At 43.9% G+C, this 17,414-nt stretch overlaps 1 protein-coding gene across 1 annotated transcript in view; it reads left to right on the forward strand.

Moving 5' to 3' along the window:
• The window catches only part of LOC126271650 (MLX-interacting protein), a 392,142-nt gene that overhangs the window by 302,237 nt on the left and 72,491 nt on the right, over positions 1–17,414 (forward strand). Inside the window, exon 11 of the mRNA XM_049974169.1 lies at positions 15,261–15,389. Within this exon, the coding sequence (XP_049830126.1) occupies positions 15,261–15,389 (129 nt within the window). The remainder of the gene's footprint in view (positions 1–15,260; positions 15,390–17,414) is intronic.

Genomic DNA, 17,414 nt, shown 5'->3' on the forward strand with positions numbered 1-17,414 from the left:
ATAGTCCAACCTTCCTGCAGTAGTTACACTGCCTGAACACATTCTGTATCAGTCAGATGTGTCACAGATGGTAGAGTGAAAGACATTACTCATCCATTTCACTCTTATAGCATGATACTTTGAATATTGCCACTAAGCCATAACTTTCAAATGAATTGTGGAGGATTGTTCTCATAATTAAAACGTGCATTGAGACTGAAAGCAACAGTATATATCATAACCACAGGCTACGTACAAGGCACACTTCATAAAATTCTTGTCTCTCTAACTGTTTTGAGTGGTGCATATAGGATATATTCTTTGTTACCAGTTTCTCTTTCCAGTGACGAGGATACATTGTCCAGTTTAATTTGATTACAGCACTATGCATCAGTTGTCTTATTTAGAATAGTAAATTCCATCATTGGAAAAAATCAATGAAACCAAATTAACTAAGAAAGAACAGGCTTTATGGTTTCAGTATAAAGTTGCATAAGTCATAAGATTGAAACAGATGAACTACCTTTATTTCTTCTTCAATGTCATCATCTTTGTTTCCTCCTTTCATTAAGAATGAAATGAAATTTTGAAATTTATGCGAGAAGAAAATGGTGATAGGCTGAATTGAGCAGTCATCTTGAATGTCAAGGAATTCACCAAGGAATCGGAAGTGGGTGACCACAGTGTGATTTTCATTGTGTTTCCACTTATTTATCACTCGTCAACTGGTTGAGCATTTTACTTGTATGCAGCATTGCTCTGCTTGTCAGCACTTTATACAGACTTTCTATGTTGTTGCTGCGGTATCAAAGAGCATTGATTGTGGAATGAGGAAGTAATTACCAGTCTTTTTTTTGAGGGGAGATTTGCGAAAGATATTTCAATGATTTTAGTGCTGAAGAAACCAAAGACATAAATATCTGCTCCATTTCGCTAATTTAGTTGGGGAATGATCACTTTTGTGAACACGCGGTTTTTTTTTTTTTTTTTTTTTTTTTTCTCCCCCTGTGGTGATGTGTACGATAAGGATAAAAAGAGAAGAAATACTTTTAGCAAGCATATTATTGTTATTATTATTATTTTCAAAAAGCAAATTTTATATGTTCAGGATCTTTGTCATTTCAAAAACTATGGTGCATTTGTTGTAAAGCTAATATGATCTGAGGCATATCTTAAGGGGAAAAAACTTGATTAAAAATTTAAAAATAACTTTCCAAATCCTGAAGTAATCTTCCATTGTGTAGAGGAGTGTACACTGGTACGAAAGTCTTTTGGAGACTAAAGATGAGAACAAGGTCAGCATTTGAGTCGAGACCCATGAATAAATAGAGCTATTATCTAACTGAGCTATTTTACATGACGTGGCCCAAAACTTTAGCCTACCACTAGCTGTGCCATACAGTTTGGCAAGTGGCATAATTCATATGGTAAGAGCATTGTTCAAGAAAGGCAAGGGTCTGGATTTGGATCCCAATTATACATGCAGTTCCTCTTTCATAGTTGAATATCTGCATACACTCTACTATGAGCTGAAAAGCTGGTTCTGGTGGATTGGCCACAGTCTGTCTCCAAGAAACCATTTCTCTCAGAAGTGATACCTGGACAAATTATTCACTTGTGGGACAAATCATGAGACAGCTGAGGCAGCAAATGGGGAAGGGTTTGATTTGAAACTGATCTGGCATGTAGTTCTAATATACCAGGATGTATCTCCTTTAAAGTGATATAGTTCTAGTAATATTTCCTATGAGAATTTTTGACATTGTATGAATGCTCTCATATTAGATTCATAAAGAATCAACAGGTTTGTCTTCATTTTTTAAAATTTGTTTATTCTTCACAATTACAGCCTATTTTCTTAATAGGCTATACAGCCCATCTATATGCATATAATAACAAATTTATGTAATAATTATTAATACTTATTACATATTAACAGTACGAAAGGAAATGAAAAAGACTACTATTCCACTTATACAAAACTGGTATTGACAGTTTAGCCATTTGTGCAACTACTAGTACTGTTGTTTATATGAATACTCTTGCTACACTTGTCATGTTGTTCATTAGGTTCATCATTTCCTTGTGGAACTAACATGTTTAAAATATTGTCAGTTGCTTCCACTACTCGATCTGCCCCAAAACTTCCCTGGTCAAGAGCAATTATACTTGGATTCCCTGGATTGAGGATGACACATCAGCAATTGATTCTACAACCCACCTTTCCATTCATAATCCACATTTCTGTAGTCACTGACTCTAATGAGGGACAGATTTGAAGATCATTTCTTTCATTGGTTCTCGAACTCGGTTGTCTATCTGTATGTTAGGGATTGTAGCTCGATGTCATATAGTTGAATGTCTCATTAAGTCTTCTGTTGCCTTTCTTGAAACTGCAGCTATAGTATTGTCAAAGATGGACTGGACCATGTCAAAGATGGACTAGGTCACCTCATTCCTCTGTACTGCTTGTGGCTCTAATGTCCTTAATGCTAGCTGCTCATGACCTCCTGCAGCTTCATGGAGTGTACAGCTCCACAGTGTATGCCCCTAAGTGGTTACACTGGCTCAGACACAGTATTATTCAGCTAACTTTCAATTTTATACAGACACATAGCCTGTGGACCATAACCAGTCAAGAAATTATCGAACCACTTGACAGCTCAAGGAATCTCATACAGGAGTGTGTGGGAGTGGAGGCGGGTGGGATGTTCAAGCGTGTGCACTGTAGATTTCAAAAAGGATTTGTTCAAAAGCTAGTAAAGTTCTCAGACTTGTATATGTGCCTTTGAGAAATCAGCACCTCTATGATTCATTGAATTGTTATCTTTGCTCCTTAAAGAATATACAAGATGGGGCAAATAAAAGTGACTCGGACAAGTGGATACAACTGGACACGATTGTATGCATATAACCACACTTCGTGACGTGCACATCACGTGTACGCCCATCACGTGACCCGCACTGGTTCAGAGCGTTGTGCGGGCTGTGTCAGTGTGAGTGGAGGAGTGCAAAGGAGGTGATGGTACTCAGAGTGGACCAGTAGGTGTTCATTGTGGAAAGTTATGTGACGACAGAGTCATGGAAACAGTGTGGTCAGTTGTTTGATGAGAATTTAATGTTGTCAATGTGCCAGAAAAGAGTGCCATATGGTGCTTATTCCGAAAATGGCGTCGGACAGGATATGTTTGGAACAAGTCAAAGTAACATTCTGAAACATGCCCCCAACCAAAAAATGTGGCTGTGATTCACCACATACTGCTTCAGTGCCCTATCAAATCAACTCAACGCATGTCGCCAGAGACCTGCATATCATGTTGATCATGCGGACGAATACTCAAACTGGACCTGCACATGAATCCCTACTGAGCATCTGTTGTTCATGTGCTAAAACCAGCAGATGCTACTCAGCACCTTCAGTTTTGTGTGTGGCTGTTGACTGAGATAACAATGAATGGCTTGGAGATGGATCTGTTCTTTATGTCTGATGAAGCCTGGTTTCACTGGAGTAATGTCAACTCACAGAATCACAGGTTCTGGGCAGTGGAGAATCCGTATAACTTCTACAAACACCATTGCGTGATCATAAGGTTTGGGTTTGGTGTGCAGTATCTGCTCACTGCATTATTGGTCTGATCTTCTTTCATCGGACTCTGACTTCAGCATGTTACATTGTCAACTTTTTGAAACCATTTGTGGCAGCATTAACAGAGGAGGAAAAGATGTGCAGTCACTTCCAACAGGATGGAGCAACTGCCCATACAACTGTCGAACCTTGGAGCACAGTTACACCATCTTCATGCCTGACAGAGTTGTTAGCTGAGGTCAGTCTGGTCATGACCCTAACAGGCCACAAAGGTCACCCGATCTATCAGAGTGCAATTACTTTTTCTGGGGAGCCCTCAAGTCTAAGGTGTATCACAACAACCATCATAGTATTCAGGACCTGCAGCAAAACATTTCCGCCTTCAGGAGCTTGCTGACCAGTGCCCAAATGTGACAAGAGATGAATGGTCAGCACTTTCAACATCTGTTGTAGTCAGATTAGTACTGTATTTCCTTTCCTCTGCTGTGTTTCTTTGTACCCTGGAACTCTGTTCTCTGGGACACTTTCATTTGCCCCACCCTGTATTAATACTGAGATATTGCTTTTCATGGATCTCTTTCAGAACAAATGTTCATTAGAATCCAGTGGAATCAGAAACTGAAGAAAGTTTTATATTCAACATCAATTGAAGCAGAACAGAGAGAGGTTTCGATGAGGATCAGAATCTTTCCATAGTATCTGTAATAACCCTTTGCTATATCTCGTATCATAACGGGACCTCTACAAACAATGATGGTTCAACTTGCCCATGGCAGTGCAGTTCTGGCCACCAAGTAGCAGCACAATCAAATATTGATATTAGCACTGCTTCAGGGTCGGCATGCACAGCTGATGGACAGAACAACCTTGAGAGACTGACAAGCAATCTATTTGATGTAATCTCAGAATGGAGTGCACTCAGCATCATTCTGATATTGTGTTTTCTTGTGTTAACTTTACTGTGCTTTCGGGACTCTCCGCCTTGTATTGTATGTGGGCTGGCATTAGTTTTTTAATGTGTGTGGTACTTCAGAACTGTTTTATTGTGAAAATGGTTTATGGTATAAGTGTGTACTTATTCATGTGCCTTGTTACTACACAAGCAGCAATGAGCCCAGTTGAACATTCACAATTTCTTTTTTTCCCCACTAATTGACAATGTCAACAGGCCCGTCCGTGGAGATAGTGCTTAGAAGCTTACTTTGGCAATAGCTGGAATGCAAGAAACCTATTGAATTGCAACAGCAGGAGTGCACAGGCATGTTGGACAGAGTGTTGACTGGTCCATAAGCAAGGCCTCAGCCGTGGGTGGGCCATCAGTTGGATTCCTGGGTGGATGTGGCCGCCGTCAGCTTAGGCAATGATATGCACATATGTTCCAGCAGAACTTCGGAAGTGAACATTGCAACAGGGCAGCACACCCAGCCACACGCTTCACTTAAACATGTCTCAGGTAGATTGGTTCCCATCAGCCCCTGCCTTCTTGCTCTGCTTGTTTTTGTAACATGACCAGTTGGCCTGATGTAAGCATTGGTCGTCTTACCACCATTGTAGGAAGAAAGGACAAATTGCGGCAGTATGCCATGCCTCTCGATTTATGTGCATTGGTGTGATTACCCATGCATGTAACAGGCTTGCAACTGTTTCTAATGAGCTGTTCATGATTGTGTATATTAACGGGACACCACTACAGTTACAAGTGGATACAGGCATGGCAGCCATGCTTATTAATTCTAATATTTATCTGTGTGTTGGCTCCCTGTCGTTGTCTGCTACCTCATGTATCAGTTATAACAGACAGCAAATCCCTAATCTTGGATGGTTTATGGTGAAGATAGCATACAGGGTGATGGTCCACACACTGACTTTCCGTGTGGTGGACAGAGATTTTACAGAAAATTTGTTTGGCTTCTATACTTTTAAGATGTTTGGGTTCACGATCGCAAATTTGGCTAACCCTATTTCCAGTCTTGTGCCATATAAGTTATTAGATGGACTTTGCAGAGAATTTTCAGACATTTTTATGCATAGGCAGGCAAGGCCAGAGATTTTACAGTGCACATTCTTCTTAAACCCACAGCACAGACTCATTTCTTCAGAGCCAGGTCATTGTCACTTGCATTTCGTAACCAACTAAAGGAAGAACTTTATTATGAAAAGGAAAGTTGCTACTCACTATATAGCGGAGATGCTGAGTCGCACATAGGCACAAGAAAAAGACTCTCATAAGTAAAGCCTTCATGAACAATAGACAGACAGACACCCACACACACAGTTGCAGTCTCAGGCAACAGCAACCACACTGCGAGCAGCAGCACCAATGCAGGAGGGGATTGGCAACTGGGTGGGGGTAAGGGAGGAAACTGGGGCATGCAGGGGAAGGGATGTATGGTGGGGCTAGCAGACAGTGGAGTGCAGCAGGTCAGACAGAGGGCAGAGGAGAGATATTTTTTTTTTTTTTGGTGGGGGGGGGGGGGGGACTAGCGGAAAAGGAGAGAAATAAAAAGACTGGGTGTGATGGTGGAAAGATGGCTGTGCAGTGCAGTGCTGAAATGGGAACAGGGAAGGGGCTGGATGGGTGAGAACAGTAACTAACAAAGGTTGAGGCCCAGAGGGTTGTGGGAATGTAGGACTTATCACGGGGAAAGTTCCCACCTGCGCAAATAAGAAAACCTGGTGTTGGTGGGAAGGATCCCGGCACAGGCTGTGAAGCAGTCATTGAAATAAAGATGGTTGCGTTGGGCAGTGTGCTCAGCAACAGGGTGGTCCACTTGTTTCTTGGCTACAGTTTGTGGATGGCCATTCATGCAGACAGCCAGCTTGTTGGTTGTCATGCCTACATAGAATGCAGCACAATGGTTGCAGCTTAGCTTGTAGATCACTTGACTGGTTTCACATCTAGCCCTGCCTGTGGCAGGAAAGGTGATGTTAGTGACTGGACTGGAGTAGGTGGTTGTGAGAGGATGTATGGAACAGGTCTCGCATCTAGGTCTATTACGGGGGTATGAGCCATGATGTCAGGGATTGTGAGCAGTGTTGTGTAAGGATGGATGAGTATGTTGTGTGGGTTCGGTGGACGGCGGAATACCACTGTGGGAGGGTGGGAAGAATAGTAGGCAGGACAATTCTCATTTCAGGGCACGATGAGAGGTAATCGAAACTCTGGTGGAGAATGTAATTCAGTTGCTCCAGTCCTGGGTGGTAATGAGTTACAAGGGAAATTCTCCTCTGTGGCTGGATGGTGGGACTTTGGAAGATGGTGGGAGACTTGAAAGATAAGCCATGGGAGATTTGTTTTTGTACAAGATTGGGAGGATAATTACAGTCAGTGAAGGCTTCGGTGAGACCCTTGGTATATTATGAGAGGGACTGCTCGCCACTGCAGATAGGATGACCACGGGTGGCTAGACTGTGCGGAAGGGACGTCTTGTTACGGAACGGGTGGCAGCTGCCGAAGTGGAGGTACTGCTGGTGGTTAGTAGGTTTGATATGGATGGAGGTACTGATGTAGCCATCTTTGAGGTGGAGGTCAACATCTAGGAAGGTGGCTTGTTGGATTGAGTAGGACCAAGTGAAGCAAGTGGAGGAGAAGTTTTTAAGGTTCTGGAGGAATGTGAGTAGGGTGTTCTCACCCTCAATCCAGATAGTGAAGATATCATTAGTGAATCTGAACCAGCTGAGTGAGGTGTTTAGGATTCTGGGTTTTTAGGAAGGATTCCTCTAGATGGCCGATGAATTGGTGGGCATAGGATGGTGCCATGCGGGTGCCCATAGTCATACCCCAGATTTGTTTGTAGGTAATGCCTTCAAAGAAGAAGTAATTTTGGGTGAGTGGGTCATGGTGACTAGGAAGGACGTTGTTGCTCTGGAATCTGCCGGGTGTTGGGAAAGGTAGTGTTCAATAGCAGTAAGGCTATGGGCCTTACGAATGTTAGTGTAAAGAGAGGTGACTTCAATAGTGACCAGCAGGGCACTGCATGGTAAAGGGACAGGAACTGTGGAGAGGTGGTCAGGTTTCCCATGCCTTATGTTTACAGTCTCCCACCACCTCCCAAAGTCACACCACCTGACCATAGAGGAGCATTCCCCTCGTAACTCAGTACCACCCAGGACTGGAGCAACTGAATGCTTTGAAATGAGAACTGACCTGCCCACTATTCTTCCCACCCCTCCCATCGTGGTATTCCACCGTCCACCGAACCTACACAATATCCACATCCGTTCTTACACAACCCTTGATCCCAATTCCTTACCTCATGGCTCATATCCCTGTAATGGACCTAGACGCAAGACCTGTTCTACACATCCTCCCTCAACCACCTACTCCAGTCTGGTCACTAACATCACCTATCCCATCAAAGGCAGGGCTACGTGTGAAACCAGTTATGTGATATACAAGCTAAGCTGCATCCACTGTGCTGCATTCTGTGTAACATGACAACCAACAGGCTGTCTGTCCACATGAATGGCCACTGACAAACTGTGGCCAAGAAACAAGTGGACCACCCTCTTACTGAACATGCTGCCAAACATGGTATCCTTCATTTCAATGACTGCTTCATAGCCTGTGCTGTAAGGATCCTTCACACCAACACCAGCTTTTCTGAACTGTGCGGGTGGGAACTTTCCCTGCAATACATCTTATGTTCCCACAACCCTACTGGCCACAACTTTCATTAGTCACTATCCTCACCCATACAGCCCTTTCCCTGTTCCCATCCCAGCACCATATAGCTGTCATTCCACCGTCACTTCCAGTCTTTTTATATCTCTCCATTTCCACAACTGATGGAGTTTCTTTACTCTCATCACAGATCCTGCATTTACGATCTTCTTCCGTTACACCCATTGTTTTCAGGTGTTTTTTGAAATTCCCATGGCTGGTCATCAGTCCAACCATGAGTTTAATCTCTTTCTTGTTCAAGCCCAGGATTACAGAGCTTCTTTTAAAACACGGCTTTGGCATCATTACGTTACCATGTTTTTATTTATAGACCTTGGTCTAGTATTATATGTGCTGTCTTCTGAGCCAGTTCCACAGTTCTAGTTTGTTCATAGCCTTGGTGATTTTCAGGACAGGTTCCGGTCCAATGAATGGATTCTTTGCCCCCATCCTGACCAATCTGTCGGCTTGTTCATTACCACCAATGCCTGAGTGGCCAGGGACCCACACTAAGTTTACCCTATTGCTTCGCCCTAGCTCCACCAGAACCCTGTGACATTCTGCAACAGTCTTACATCTTGTTGCAGGAGCTGCCAATGATTTCAGGGCTGCCTGGCTGTCTGAGTAGCTGTAGATGCTTCAGTCCTTGTAAGCACCTACACACACACACACACACACACACACACACACACACACACACACACACACACACACACCCTGACTGCAGTGATTTCAGCTTGGAATACCGAGGCCAGTTTTCTTAGAGAGATGGTGCACTCCAGTCTTGGCTGAACCTCGTACACCCCGCCCCCAGCACCATAGTCTGATTTCGACCCACCTGTGGACCAGATAGTGTTCCCTGCACCGTGTTGAACTGTTTTTCCCCCTGCTCCCTGTTTCCAATTATCATATTGTAAGGCTTGTTGAAGCAGTTGCGAGTTATTATATAATCAGCTTGCATTTCCCCAACCATTCCTGTATTTACCTCACTCACTATCTTATGGTGTGATTCTAGATATCCCAATGAGATGTAGTTTTTATCAGTTTTGAGTCTGTGTTGTACCAGCTGCTGCTTTCATCTTGACCCAGAGGTGTGTAGTGGTCGCATGTCCAGCATGGTTTCCATCCCAGCAGTTGGTGTGTTTCTAATTCCACCTGTTATGGCTAAGCAAGCCAATCTCTGCACCTTAGCAAGTTCTTTAGCTGCAACATGCTGTCCTACTTTCTTCCACCGCGCTACAGTCCTGTAGGAGATCCTAGGTCTAACCACTGTGGTGTATACCCAGTGCATACCTCTGGGTCTTAGGACCCAGTTTTTTCCACAAGCTCTTCTGGTACTCACTAGACTACCTTTCACCTTGGAGTTGATGCTCTTAATGTGAGGGGTCCATGTTAGCTTCTCATCCAAGTTTACCCCTAGATATTAGAGCCCACACAGAAGCATACCGACAATCCTTCTTTCCACGTACAATACGAGACTGGAATAGAAGGGAGAACCGATAGAGGTACTCAGGGTACCCTCCGCCACACACCGTCAGGTGGCTTGCGAAGTATGGATGAAGATGTAGATGTAGATGTAGATATTTCACTATCCCCTTCACATGTAGAGTTTCTATGACGACATCATCTGCGTATACTTGGCAAAAGCATTGTCTGGAATTTAGTTCCCTCAGTGAGTTCGTTCACCACTAGATTCCACAATAAAGGGGACAAAACTCCTCCATGGGGACAACCTCTAGTGGAGTTAATTACCATCTTTTTATTTGTCTTGGTGGCCTCAACCTTCCTTCCACTAAGCATGACTATAGTCCACCTACATATAGTGGTCCCTAGGTTATGCACCTCTGCTGCCCTAACCATGGAATCAAAGGTTGTGCTACTAAAAGCCCCCTTGATGTCCAGGAAGATGCAGAGTGCCATTTCCTGAAAGTGAAGTGCTTTCTCCACCTTCCCAATGAATTTGTGGAGAGCTGTCTCGCATGATTTACGTTGTTGATATGCATGTTGGTTTGAATGTAGAGGAGTCTAGTTAGCCTCCTCTCCCAAACATGTATATTAACCAGTTTTTCCAATGTTTTAAGAGGGAAGGAGGACTGACTGATTGTTCTCATGTCCTTGGCATTGGGAATGATTCCTGCTGCTAGACTAACCCTGAATAACATGCATAGGACTCTTATAAGGTTCTCTCCTGCTTGTTGCAGGAGAGCTGAAAAGATGCCATCTGGGCCAGGTGACTTAAATGGTTGTAATGTTCCCACTGCCCATTGGATTTTACTGAAGTCAGCACACCCCTTGGCCGATTCCCAGACCTCTCTTCAAATGTCTGAGAACCATTGTCTCTCAGGGATTGCATTCTGGCCTATGTTATCCGCCAGAGCATATTGAGGGAAGCGGGTTGTGAGGAGCAATTCCAGTTTCTCATGTACTGTCGTATATTCCCCATCCTTCTCCCTTAACATAGCTCCTGGGCTAGTTGGTACTCTAGAAAGGATTTCATGAAGTCTGGCTTGATCAGTTATGCCCTACACTTCCTCACATAATGCCTTCCAGGATGCCTCCTTTGCTTGTCTAGTGGCAAGGTTGTAGTTGACAAGGGCCTCGCGATATTTTGCCCATTGTCCTTTACGTCTCACAAGGTTAAACAGTCTTCGTACCTGTCTTCTTTGCATTTCGAAGTTGTTGTTCCACCAAGGCACACTCCTATTTGTGCACTTCTTGGTGATTGAGCAGTTGTCCTGGTATGAGGTCACTATGGCAGAGGTTACAGCCTCTGCCACTTCCTCAAACTCTACTGGTTTCCTTATTGTGGTTTTAATTTCTGATAACCTTAAGTCAAGGTCCCTCCTATATGTCTTCGTCTATTTTCCTGGAATTGCTACAGGCCATGGTCAGTCTGATTCCAATTTCAACCTTGAATTTAATATACATGTGGTCCAGTGAGGATGGCTCTAATGTCACGTGCCATTTTTTGACACAGCTGCCCATCATCATGGAAACAAAGGTAATGTCAGTTACTTCTTCCATTATGCTGTTCCTGAATGTAGGTTTGTCACCCCTATTCAGGACCTCCAAGCTGTTAGACAAGAGGAATTCAAGAAGGTACTCACCTCTACTGTTGGTGGCAAGTCACCTACTGTTGGTGTCATTACTGCCACAAACTAGATTGTGGGCACTGGCATCACATCCAGCCAACAGCAGGTCACCTTGCCGATGGCAAGCTTCTGTCAGTCACCTCACTTCCAAAGGAGGTGGAGAGCTGCCTTCGTAAGGAAGGTATGCTGAGGGCAAAACAATTTCCCTTGTGATACCTTCCTCATGTTGCTGCATCCTGATGGTCACCAGGTCCCTGAAACAGAAATCCTTCATTGGCATGAAAGAATTCCATTTCTCACATAAATCCATGTTCTGGAGTTCCTTAGATTTCTAGCAGAAATCAGCTTAACTCCAGTGCCACCGAGGCCCGATACACCCTCTTTATATAGGTAGGGTTCTTGTCAGGGTCACGTCCACTTTGTCTCTCCAGGCAACAGCTCAGGGCAACATTGACCCCTTTACTGTACTGCAGATTAATCTGCAGCACCTCAAATCTCTATCTTGCTGCCATCATTGCTTTTGAGGCCTTTGATAACCCTGACGGCAACCTGCGAGAACTCTAAAAACAATTTCAGCTACTTCTCTCCGACCTCCAGCACCAGGATGCTTCCTTCCATTACAGCCTTCTGGTTGATTACTCTCCAATCCTCTGTCGAGACTTTTGGTTTCTGGAGCCCTATTTTCTTGAACAGAGTCTTTGGAGAGACATCCTTAAGGATCTTTGGTACCGATATTGATACCTTTGAGGTCTTAAGAAGCTCAGCTGCCGTCTTGACCAGCAGCATCGCATCCTCCCATGGGGATATCATGGACATCTTGTCCTTGAGACATTCCACTGTATGCACCCCCTCACAGACAAAAAATGAGGGCTCTGCGATCTAGACAGACCCTCCTGAAATTGGGTCGTGGACCAGTGTCGCCCCCACCCCAACCCTCCTAATCTTTTCAAAGAGGGTCATCTGCACGAGCTGCTCCTGCTGCGAGGTGATGCTTACCAGTGGATAGCCTTCTTGGATAACTGCCATCCTAAAAACCAAGACTACAGTACTATAGGTCTGTTTCCCTATTTCTTGCCTCGGCTTTTCCTGGACTCGCTTATCCTGGAAGGAGGGAATCTTAGATTCCTCCCTTATCCTCTTGTTACCTGTCTTCGACGTTGTGGGAGTCTGGGTATCCCTTTCAACCTGAGACAGGTTTTTTTTTTTTGTAGTCTTCGTCTCATGCCCTTTTAATTCCCTTCACTTTTGTTTGGTAAGCCATTCTTTTCCTTCCTTTTGTTTCTGTTCCATGAGAAGTTTTATCCTCTGGGCCCCAGACAAGGCTTTAATCTTGATCTGGTCCAATTTCATAGTTACAGTTTCCACTTCTTGCTCAGGTCTAGACCCTGATTCAGTAGTGGGAATGCATTGAAACGATCCTGACCCCGATGTTTGGGTGTCTGAGGTCTCAGTTTGTCCCTCCGTTTGTTTTAAACTATTTTCATCAGTCGTGTCCATCTTGGTCCCACGAGATTTGAGGATCTACATGGTCCACACCACGGAAAGGCCATGGTGTAAGGCTACTTACTCAGGGAGGTCACCTCGTATCCCTGAGGCTCTGTTTGCAACACATCTTCCCATGTGCCAGACACCCCTCGGCATGGGTTCCATCACACCTTGGGTTGGGTAAGGACTAGGTGTGGATAAGGAAGACAGGACATTGTGGGACGCTCTTAGTCTGAGCCATCAGCTAATATCTTTCTGGCAGTAGGTCCTCTACCTTCAGCATAGCCCTCAGCTTCATGCGAATACGCAAGCCTCTCCACCTGCACTGACAGTGCTTCGCCAAGGAGGTGTGCCGTTCCCCCAAGAGACTCATGGGGGGTCGTTCGAAAGGCCTCCAGCTCAAGTATCAGATCCTATCTCCAATTATTTTTTGCTGTGCCGTAGACCAACTCTTGTCGACCATAGTGCTATGGGTGGTCATTCAGCTGTCACTCAGATGAAACATTCTTGTGAAATTGAACATTTAATCACTACTTGTCTGGGCATGCAGGCCATGAGGCAATGCCATGACAACATTAATTGCTGTGGCTGGGATCTTCACAACCATTTGAGTATGTCCATCTGGATTTTGCAATGAGCCCCTTTTTGGATGGATGGATATTGAGTGACTGCCATAAGTGCCTATCTGTATTTCTATAAATCACAAACTGCTGTTCAGTGACAGCAGAACTGACGGTGCAAACCCTCATGTAGATCTTCTCCATAGAGGGCCTCCCCTGCACTGTGGTGACAGATAATGACCCACAGTTTATTTCACAGACTTTTCAAGACTTCTGTGTGCAGAACGTTATCCACCATGTTGGAAAACATCCATTCCACCTTCAGTCAAACAAACAGTGAAACAAAAAGTGTCATATGGACTTTCGAATTGGAGATGAAGTAGTACATCAGAGACGCATCTATGGAAGAAGCTCTCAGTTTTTTCCTCAGTTCTGACAGGTCCACTACGATTGATGAGAAGAGTCCTGCTGAGCTGTTGCAGGGGCACCAGCCATGCATTGTGTTGCACCTCCTGCTGCCTACACCACATACATTTTTGTTGTCACACTATGTGCCAGGGACCCGCATCTGGGCTCTGCTGCCCGTGCACACCTCCCAAGCTTTCCGCCCTCCTGAGGTCTGGATTTTTGTCTTTTCTTTCATCCTTCGAGGCACTATCCCCATTTTGGGCTCCATCTCCTGTTCTGAGTCGTCCTTGCTCACCACAGTCTCATTCGCTGTTTTCTCCTGCCCTCCACGCAAGCCTCAGGGTCCCAATTAGTTCCTGCATTCACTCACCAAGTCACCTGATGTCCACACAGATCCAGCTCTGGTGTTGGCGCCCTTTGTGAGTGGCATTGCACCATCAGGCATCCTCCTTCAATGGGGTCATCGCCACCAAGAGCATTTTCTGCCCTAAATTCCAGTTGCAACCAACACAGACCTTCTGTCCACTCTGAGGGCACCCATCAGCAGTGTTCAGCACAACATGAATATTGCTTTCCTGTGTACCATGTGATACGTCACACTTGGGGGAGGGATGCTGGTATTGTACCATCTGACAGTAACCCCTCCAAGGAGTGAGGACTGTGGTAATACTGACACCTCAGTGGCCATTACCATAACAAAAAGCAACAACACGCCAGCATGAACTATCACAATTCAATTCCCCTGCACCAGCATGCAGCAGTGCAAGTCCGGCCATCAGGTGGCTTCACAATCACACATAGAGGGCAGCATCACATCACAGTCGGCATGGGTAGCTAATGGACACCATCCCTCTAGAGACTGACAATCCATCTATCTGATATAATCCTGGAGTGGAGGGCATTCTGTCTCATTCTGTTGTTGTATTTTCTCATGTTAACTTTACTCCACTATCAGGACTCTCTGCATTGCATTGGATTCGGCTAGCCACTGTTCCTGGGCTGTGTATGGAACTTCTGAACAATTTTCTCAGCATTTTATGCTCTAGGGGTGTACTTACTTGTGTGTGTTGTTGTTACTACTATGTCCATGCGGAGTATAAATTAAAGTGGAATATGTGACTTTATTTCAGGGCTAGATCAGTGGATTATTCAATTTTTCTATTAATGTCCCTCATTTCTCTGCATAATACATAGAAAGAAAGACACATATGGAAGAAAAAGCAAAGTGTTATAAAATTTGAGGATTTTATAAAATTTGTTAAGTAGTATGGAAATGTAGTTTAAGAGGAAATGTGCAACATAATTTTTGAAAAATACATCAAAGGAAATTGTTAGCCTCTGAATTAAGAATGTTTTCTTACATTTAGTTGTATTTAAATTTATACTGCATTGTGAGTTACGTGTTTATCATTTTTCATTGCAAAATGAAATGGAGTAGCAAACGAAACCTTCTGATGCAAAAGTGTGTAATTCTCTCCATTTTGCAGATAAGCATGGTAAGCCCATGTAAGAACTCGCCATCAGATTTGAGTTCACCTCTGGGGACTTCCCCGCTTGGGAGTCCACAATCTCCGCCATACCGTAGTTCAAGAAGGGACTCGGGACCACCCCCAAAGGTAATGAATGTGTATCCTTTTTTTTTACTCACATGGTGATAACTCAGATTCATCTAATATGGTCCCTTTTGATAACCTTGACTTTTTAAGTGGTTTGTTCTTTTTACAGTTGTATCCATAATCAGTTCCTCAAGTTTTCTATTCAAGTAGCACTCAGTTCTCCGACTTGTTTGGGGGGGGGGGGGGGGGGGCATTTGCTTATGGTGTGCCAGGAATACATTACAGAATCACCGGTATATCCAGCTGTTGCTCACCCTACCATGGTATTGCTTTTTCTTTTATGAATCTCTCATGATCAATTAGAGCATGGATCTCTCATGATCAATTAGAACATTCAGATTCACACACTTCATTGTCTGGTGGTTCTTTGTGTGAAACAAACATTGACACTTTAGCTAGGGTTGTAATTTATTTCTGCCATGATTACTGAAAAAGCCCAGTGTCATTTAAGAGAACTGTAAATGTTTTTAGCTCAATATTTTACAAAAGTTTAACGTACATAATAACAATTTGGTAGTGTTCACAACAGGTCTAAACAGTATTATTCTTTTAGGGACTCTGTTGCTTTCCTCGAGTTTGTCTTCAAGATAATTTTATGAAACAAAAATACAATATTCCCTGCAGAATTGCAAGGGATCTTGAGGCCACTCAAGCATGCGATATATATTCATTGTGAAAATATCCATTTACTCCAACTCCTCCTGTGTATTCAGTGTATATCATGCATTTATCCAGAAAATAACTAAATCCTGGACTAATTCTATACAAACAGAGACTGGAGAAGGTGGTGCCATTCTGCTAGGTCTCAGAGGCAAGACTTAGCAGATATGGTAACAAAGAAGACTCGTACGGAAAGTCCCTTGTTTCTATGTGCTGTCACCTGATATCCTATCACTCCTGTACTGAGATTCATAGACATGTGTGGTTGGGAATGATGGACAGTAATATGTGGTTAGCGAACTAAAATAGTCGCCTACAGCATACCTCTTTCTGCTCACTCGGAGAGATGAAGTCATTCTGTTTCATATATGTCATAATACAAATATTCAACGTATTTTCCACCATGCATAGTGTTTCAATAAAAATTTGGATGCACCATAGTGTCATATTGATTAAAGCTTTCATCCCTCTGGCAATTGAAGTTGCATTTATAAGACTTTATTTTCATGTTAAACAAGTGTTAAACTTTTCACCAAGAGCTCATAGCATGTATTTTGACGATATCTCAAGTAACTTACATTGAGTCACAACCAAACTTAAACAACATAGAAGGTGGCAAATTGTTAGTATCCTCCTAGTTAGTGTGCCTGCGACCCAAGCAGATAATTTGTATGGAGCATTGTAAAGTACTGAATCTGGGTACATGGTGACATACAAACGTCCAGAATGACAATCGTACCTGGGGCAGGTGAGTTGAAATGTAACGGCTTACATCGGCACTGTGTAGGACATTGTGGTAGCAGCATTGGAAGTGCCGGTATGTGGCATACAGTAACATGGAGGGTTACTGCAGTCCTCTACCCTTTCAGGGGCAATAGTGATTTCAGTGCACCGGCCGCGGTGGTCTAGCGGTTCTGGGCGCTCAGTCCGGAACCGTGCGACTGCAGGTTCGAATCCTGCCTCGGACATGGATGTGTGTGATGTCCTTAGGTTAGTTAGGTTTAAGTAGTTCTAAGTTCTAGGGGACTGATGACCACAGATGTTAAGTCCCATAGTGCTCAGAGCCATTTGAACCATTTTTTTAATTTTAGTGTGAACCAAGCATCCTTCCCCCACGCTATGTGCTGTGGTCAGGTACGCAGGAAGCAATGTCCATGACCTCCGGGACATAACGTTAAACTGAGTGTGATGCAGACAAAAGCTCCCTATTGGCAGTAACCATAGAATTGAGCGGGAAGTAGCCCTTATGATGATGACTCTACCACGGGTAGACACCATGCAGTGCGATCTGCCAGTGTCTGTGGTGCCAGAGTAGAAGTGATGCAGTTCTCCGGCTCCTCGGGGACAGGAATAGGAATGTACTGG

Source organism: Schistocerca gregaria, chromosome 1, assembly GCF_023897955.1.
Source record: "Schistocerca gregaria isolate iqSchGreg1 chromosome 1, iqSchGreg1.2, whole genome shotgun sequence".
NCBI classification, from domain to species: Eukaryota; Metazoa; Arthropoda; class Insecta; order Orthoptera; family Acrididae; genus Schistocerca; species Schistocerca gregaria.